This window comes from Suricata suricatta, chromosome 10 (assembly GCF_006229205.1).
Source record: "Suricata suricatta isolate VVHF042 chromosome 10, meerkat_22Aug2017_6uvM2_HiC, whole genome shotgun sequence".
In the NCBI taxonomy this organism is placed as follows: domain Eukaryota; kingdom Metazoa; phylum Chordata; class Mammalia; order Carnivora; family Herpestidae; genus Suricata; species Suricata suricatta.
Genome location: NC_043709.1, coordinates 102,265,469 through 102,272,813, shown reverse-complemented (window position 1 = coordinate 102,272,813; position 7,345 = coordinate 102,265,469). Strand labels below are relative to the sequence as shown.

Genomic DNA, 7,345 nt, shown 5'->3' with positions numbered 1-7,345 from the left:
GATGCCTGGGTGGTTGAGTTGTTAAGCGACTTTGCTCAGTTCATGATCTCGCAGCTGTCACACTGTCTGTTTCTCTCAAAAATAAATAAACATTAAAAAAAAGAATTTTGGGGCACCTGGGTGGCTCAGTTGGAGAAGTGTCTAACCAGCTCAGGGCATGATCTCACGGTTTGTGAGTTTGAGCCCCATATCGCGCACTGGGCTGGCAGCTCAGAGCCTGGAGCCTGTTTCGGATTCTGTGTCTCCCCCTCTCTCTGCCCCTCCCCTGCTCATGCTCTCTGTCTCTCAGTAATACATAAACATTTTTAAAAAATTAAAAAAAAAAAGAGTCTGATGCCCAAACTGACTGAGCCACCCAGGCACCCTTCTAAACATGATTTTTAATGGCTGTATTATTCAGCAGATCTCATAATGTGGTATTTTAATTTGTTTCCAGTAATTTTTAGGGTAGAAGTCTTTGTGTGCATCCTGAATATTTTCTTTAGTTATAAGGTACTGGATGTTGAATTTCTGGGGCAGAGGGTATATATATTTAATATATATTGTCTGATTTCTTTCCTGAAAGGTTGCATCAGTTTATATTCCTACTAGCAGTGTAAGAGTATCATCTACACTGAATAGTAACAGATAACATTAATTAATTGATTAGTTTTAATTTGAGAGAGAGAGAGGGAGAGGGACAGAGGGTGAGAGAGAGACTCTTAAGAAGGCTACATGCTCAGAGTGGAGCCAACCTGGGGCTGGATCCCAGGACCTTGAGATCATGACCTGAGCTGAAATCAAGAGTCCAACCCGCCAGTCTGAGCTACCCAGGCATCCCATTCTTCTTTATTACCATTTATTCATTTTTGAAAGACACAGAGTATGAGTGGGGGAGGGGCAGAGAGAGAGGGACACACAGAGCCGAAGCAGGCTCCAGGCTCTGAGCTGTTAGCACAGAGCCTGATGCTGGCACTCACCAACAGGAGATCGTGACGGGAGTCAAGTGTGACTTTTAACACACTGGGCCACCTACATACACCCTGTTATTCTTGAATTGTTAGAACTTTTTATATATAAGCTTTCTTTACCATTCATGATATTCCCCCTATTTACTTGTAAAGTTTATTTTCAGCTTCTAGAAGTTTAAGACGTTTACTAGATAGTTATATTTGTTTCTTTTACTTTACGATTTCTCATTTTATGCTTGGAAAGCCCTTCTCCATTCTGAGGTTGGATACTCATCTGTATATTTTTTTACTTGGTTTTATTTTGATAAATCTAACCCAGTTAACTAATCTAATCGTCCCAGCACCGTTTTAAAAGCAAACCGTTCTTTCTTGGTTGATTTGAAAAGCCAACTTTACGGAATACATTGTTTATGCACTGGGTCTGATTCTAGGCTTTCTACTCAGCTTCCCATGGAGTTACTGGGAGGAGTGAGTAGTCATTCAGGAAATGACTGGAGTATTGCTCTTCAGGTAATGAACCGTCCAGTTAAAAGGAGTGTATTGAAACAACCGATTTGAAAATGTATGAGAAAGATTTTGTTGGAGTTCTAAAGTACTTAAGACGGGGTTGTGATGACTAAGTAATCTAATTCTGTTTTTGAACGTTGCTGACAGGATGTGCAGTCATCACCCAGTTGCAAGGCAGTTCCAAAGGCCATTCTAAAGAACTCCCTTCCCCCATTTTGCCATACAGTCACTTCCCTCCGGTCCCAGCTAATTTAAGAAGCCATCAGGTGATGAGCGGGTGTGCGCGGCAGTGGCAGTAGAGAAAGAAGGCTTAGTGAGCAAACATGTCCACACTGCCTCGGTTTGCTGTGCCTGTCTGTGGTGGAATCTATGAAGGGCTTTGATGACCATTCTTAGTAAGACTTAAAAGCAAGTGTTTCTTTTCCTGCACAATCCTTCGCGTTCACGGACGGGTACTGAGAAATTCCTAGCCCGCCCAGTCGCCACATTCTATCGGGATTGGGTTTGTCGAGGTCTTTCAAGAAGGCGAGTTCAACGGGCCCGCCAGAGGGCAGCAGAGACCTGGGCAGCCGCAGAACTACCAGCAGCCGCAGTGGTAGGTGGAGGCCGAGAGAGCGACGCGATGGGTGGTTTTGCACAAAGAGGTCAGCGTCGCGCTGCCAGCTTGCTTTACGGTTTCGGCAGATTGCTTTGCGGCTCTTCTCCCCTTCCCCGCCTTGATTTGAGGCTCCTCCTCCTGTCCTTCCCCGCCCAGGACTCGCTCTTGATTTGGACCTTCTTCCCAGGGTTCTCTTGCACTGCTCTCCCAGTGTCCTCTGCGCGGCTCTTTCTAAACTATCTTCCCTTTCCCTTAGCTTAGACCGAGCTCCCTTCGTGCACCGCGCGCTGCCTGAAGCGCGTAAGTGGGGAGGGAGGGAGAACGGCCCAGTTGGGGTGGTTCTGGCCGGGGATTGTGGAGCGTGGGGCGGCGCAGGTTCTGAGGAGATCGCTTGGGGCGGTGGTTGAGCTCGTCCTGGCCACAGCAGAGTGATCCTGAGTCCAGAGGCCTGTACTAATTAGAACAGTTAGGGGTCAGGATCAAGGCTTACTCAGTGTGGTTAGGAGGGATAAGGGCACTGGAACTTGGACCAACACTCCGAGACGCCACGACGCGGGTGCAGCAGCGTGTTGTTAATTCTGGCGGTCCTCTGCACGGCGCGAGACTCCGAAGGCTGTTTGTTGCCCGGAGTGAAGGGTGCTGAACTTTGTGTCCGTAGCTGCACGGAGTTGGGACGAGTAGCCGCTGGAGGGAAGGAAATACGCGTTTTAAAGGAATTTCATATTCAAGTTTAACTGCATATTTAGCCTTTATAGATTTTTATAAAATTTGAGATACAATGCACATACAATTACATTCATCCATTTAAACAGTTTGTTGGTTTGTAGTATATTCACAAGATTGGGCGACCATCACCATTGTCGAGTTCCAGAACATTTTTATCATCCCCAAAAGAAACCTACAACTCGTTAGCGGGCACTGCTCGTCTGCTCCTTTTTTCACCCCACTAATCTACTTTTTGCCTCTGAATTTGCCGATTCTAGATATTTCACATAAGTGGAATCCTACAGTTTTTGTTTTTTGTATGTGGGTTTATCTGACGTAGCATAGTGTTTTCAAGGTTCATCTATGTTCTAGCCTTTGCCAGTACTTCACTTTTATGGCTGAGTGACAATCTGTTGTAGGGATATTCCACATTTTGTTTGTCCATTAGTTAATGGGCATTTGGGTTGTTTGTACTTTTGCATTCCTAGACCTTTTAAGGTCTGTTTCTCCATACAGCTCTCAGTTTGAGTCACATTTTTGAACTAAATTCTCATAAGCCAGCATTATTTAACTCTGGGACCGGCTCAGGTATTTTAGTGGCCTCAGGTCTGGGATCTTTGGGGGAAGTTTGTCTTTTTAAATTCTTGTGTCTTAGACCACTAACTGTAGTGTATTTGTGTTTCTGTGTGATGTGTGCCAGAACCTGTTACCTTGTGATACGAACTGGGTGTGGCTGGAGATGAGTGTATGAAAAATATAACAGATAGCTGTGGGAGAGGAGTCTTATACCAAAACAAAAAACCTGTAAGTCAACCTCATCATGGAATTTGTATTTGGGAATTCACCTACTCACTAAAATTTCTTTTAACCCCAAAATGGATACTCATGGTGCTTTTAAGTATATGTAGTGTCACATTTTTCTCACGTTTGTACTTTTGACCAGTGATTTCACAGGTTGTAATGGCCTCCAAGCATTTGCTGAAATGCTGTCTAGTATTACCAGTGCAAGAAGTTGTGATGTCTCACAGAGAAAGGAAAGCTTCTTTTAGATAAGTGTGGTTCAGGTAGGAGTTATATGCTCCTGGCTGTGAGTTCAATGTTAATGAGTTAACATGTATTGAATAAGGCATCTTTCAACAGAATCACACATAAAACAAGATTATGTATTGACATGTAAGAAAATGTTGTGACCAGAGGCTCACAGGAACCTAACCTTGTGTTTTTCCTAGGAGCAGTGGTTCGGTATTTGATAACTCAGTGTTCATGGTGACTTTGAATGAACTGTATAACCAATTTCATTATTCAAAGGTAGAAAGCCTAGTATGTATATTCTTCGGTCTCTGTAACTTTAAGTAGATTTCTTAGATGCATTGAGGAATGCCTTAACACATTCATTAAAAAAATTTTTTTAATGTTTTTAATTTATTTTTGAGAGAGAGAGAGACAGAGTGTGAGTGGGTGTCAGGCAGAGAAAGAGGGAGACTCAGAATCCGAAGCTGGCTCCAGGCTCTGAGTTCTCAGCACAGAGCCTGATGCAGGGCTTGAACTTACGAACCGCGAGATCATGACCTGAGCAGAAATGGGACACTTAGCCTACTGAGCCACCCAGGCACCCCAAGGCATTCATTTTTAATACCATACTGGCAGTTTTAAAGTGAAGAGGAGCTAAAATCTAAAATGTTCTTTATACTAGTGCTGGGTTGGGACTATGTTAAGTGGTGGAGATTTGGTAATTAGTATATGGCCCTTTTGTTCTTGAATGACTGAGTGTGGATTACTGTGCAATATGTGCTTTGACATATGTCTAAAATGCTGTGGGAACATAGATTAATTCTACTTAGAGTGTAAGCTGCATAAGGCTTCAAAGAGCAGATGATGTTTGAAGTTTCATAAATATTATAGGACCATGTACATAAATGAAAATAAAAGCAGAAACCTTTACCCAGGCCTGCTTTTCCTGATCCTTGGAATCAACCTCACTCATCACTAAGTCTGTCAATTCTCCCTCCTGTAAAACATATCCAGAGTCCATCCTTCCTCTACATTTCCATGATTTTCCTTTATCATCTTCTCTCAGGACTTTGTAACATAGACTTCTAACTGATCCTGTCCTCAGTTATTCACTGTTGACAAAGAAGAGCCTTCAGAGACCTAACCAATCTTCTTCATTCTCAGCTTAAAATTTCAGTTCCTCTCCCATGGTTTACAAACAAATGTTTAAGCTTTTTTTTTTTTTTTTTTTTTTTGAGAGAGAGTGTGTGCATGCACAAGTGGGAGAGGGGCAGAGGGAGAAAGAATCTTTTTTTTCTTTAGTGTTTATTTATTTATTTTGAAAGAGAGAATCTTAAGTAGGCTCCATACCCAGTGGAGAGCCTGATGGGGGGGGGTCATTCTCACAACCATCAGATCATGACCTGAGCCAAAATCAAGAATTGGAAGCTTAACCAACTGAGCCACCCAAGCGCCCCAATGTTTTCAAGCTTTGTAAGGTGGCTTGGATGCCCTTTATGGTCATGCCCTGCCTGTCCTGTCTTTAGTAAAGATGAGGAAAGGTCAGACAAAAGAGGAAAATTTCCATACGTAACATGCTTGATTCCCTCTTAATCCTTCCTCCCTCCTTTTGTGTATAATTAGAAATGCTTTTAGGTGAAAAGGAAGTGGATAAGAATAAAAACAGTCTGCCAGTCTTGTTGACCTTCTTAGTATCTCTCCAATCCATCCATTTCTTGCTCACAGCCCTTGCCCTGGCTCAAGCTTTTTCTTTTTCTGTCCCCCAGATCTTTTCTTGGTCATATGTTTTTATTTCTCTGAGAAAACACCTTTCAGAAGAATTCTTGGGTTATGTGACTCATGCATGTTTAATTTCTAAAGAAATTATCAGTTTTATTTCCAAAATTATAAAACTTTAAGGTTTGTAGAAGAAAATATAAAAGAATATCTTCATGACCTGGGGGTGTGGAGAGGTTTCTTAGATAAGACATAGAAAGCAATCCCCACTTAAAAAAAAAAAAAAAAGACAAACATGATTACATCAAATTTAAAACTTCTCATCAAAGACAACTGTATGAAAATGAATAGGCAAGTACCTCCACCTACCTAACAGGACTGCTCTACAGGGGATTTAAAGGGCCCTTTAGGGTTCAAGGCCTGGGGATAATCTGTGGCTTGCTGCTCTATCCTCAGGACCTATGGCTCCATCTTTAAGTCATTATTCTTTTTTCATGGAGAGTGGCATGTGCTTCTTACTGCTGACTACTCTCTGCAGTCTTTCTAGCCAGCAGTGTATGAGAATTCCAGTTGTTTCACATCCTTGCCAACTTCGGGTGCTGCAGTCTTTATTTTTAGCCATTCTGGAGGGTACCGAGGGGTGTGTCATGGTTTTATTTTTAGTCCTTGATTACTAATGATGTTGAACACTTTCCTGTGCTTCTTGACATTTGTGTATCTTCCTTTAAGTGCCTGCTCAGATTTTGACCACTTAAAATTGGGTTATTTGTCCTTATTATTCAGTTGTAGGAGTTATATCTTTTTCTTTTTTATATCCTGGATGTCAGTCTTTTGTGGTTGCCTATTCATGTTCATAGAGTGTCCTTTGATAAGCAAAGCATTACATTTTGATATAGTCATATCTATCTTGTTTTTTATACTTACTGCTCTCTGAGTCCTCTCTAAGAAATCTTGACCACCTCTAGTGTGTGAAGATATAGTTCTGTATTTTCTTCTAGAAATTTTATAGTTGTAGCTTTTTAAAAAAAATACTTATTTTGAGAGGGAGAGAGGGAGAAGGGCAGAAAAGGGCAATGAGAGAGAGAGAGGGAGAGGATCCCAAGTGAGCTCTGTGTGCTAATGGCTTAAGCTCGCAAACCTTGAGATCATGACCTGAGCTGACACCAAGAGTCAGACACTTAACGAATTGAGCCACTCATGCTCCCCTGTAGTTGTAGCTTTTATATTTAGGCCTATGATCTATCTCTGGTTTTTGTGAGTGGTATAAAAATATTTTGTGAAAAATATCAAACTAGTCAGTTGTCAGATCATTTGTTGAAAATGCTGTTGCATTAGGTTTGTACCTTTTCGATTGGGATTGCATTCTGGTGACCGTATAAGTGGTGGTTGGTTTCTGGGCTTCCTTTGTGTGTTCTACTCATCAATTCTTATGCCAGTTTTAATTTTATTTTAATTACTGGAGCTTTATAGGAAGTCATAGGTCAACTTTGTTGTTTTTCAAAATTGATTTGGACAGTCTGGTTCCTTTGCATTTTCCATATAAATATTAGGATCATTTTATCAATTTCTACAAAAAGAGTCTGTGGGTGGCATTTAATCTTTAAATCAGTATGGGAAAAGTTAACATCTTAGTGGTTATTGATTCTTGAAATATATGACCATGGTACATCTCCCTTTTTACTTAGGTCTTAATTTCTTTTAATACTGTTTGTAGTGTTCAATGAGGAGGTCTTATACACCTTTTCTTAGATATATTCCTAAGTATGTCTTTTAAACTATTGTGAGGTGGAGGCATCATTTTTATTGTTATTTTGTATACATTGGGCCATTTTTCTTTAATTGCTTTCAAGATTTTCTC

At 41.2% G+C, this 7,345-nt stretch overlaps 1 protein-coding gene across 8 annotated transcripts in view; it reads left to right on the top strand.

The window, feature by feature from the left end:
* Positions 1-1,984: 1,984 nt before the first annotated feature.
* The window catches only part of RAD52 (RAD52 homolog, DNA repair protein), a 34,054-nt gene continuing 28,693 nt past the window's right edge, over positions 1,985-7,345 (top strand). For 3 of the 8 annotated variants that reach the window (XM_029954015.1, XM_029954018.1, XM_029954016.1), the window contains exon 1: positions 3,254-3,564. In XM_029954015.1, coding sequence (XP_029809875.1) covers positions 3,508-3,564 — 57 coding nt within the window. In that variant the 5' untranslated portion in view covers positions 3,254-3,507. Of the gene's footprint in view, positions 2,053-2,306; positions 2,356-3,252; positions 3,565-7,345 lie in introns of those variants that run through there. The other 5 variants (XM_029954022.1, XM_029954020.1, XM_029954019.1 and 2 more) reach the window with 5 other exon arrangements.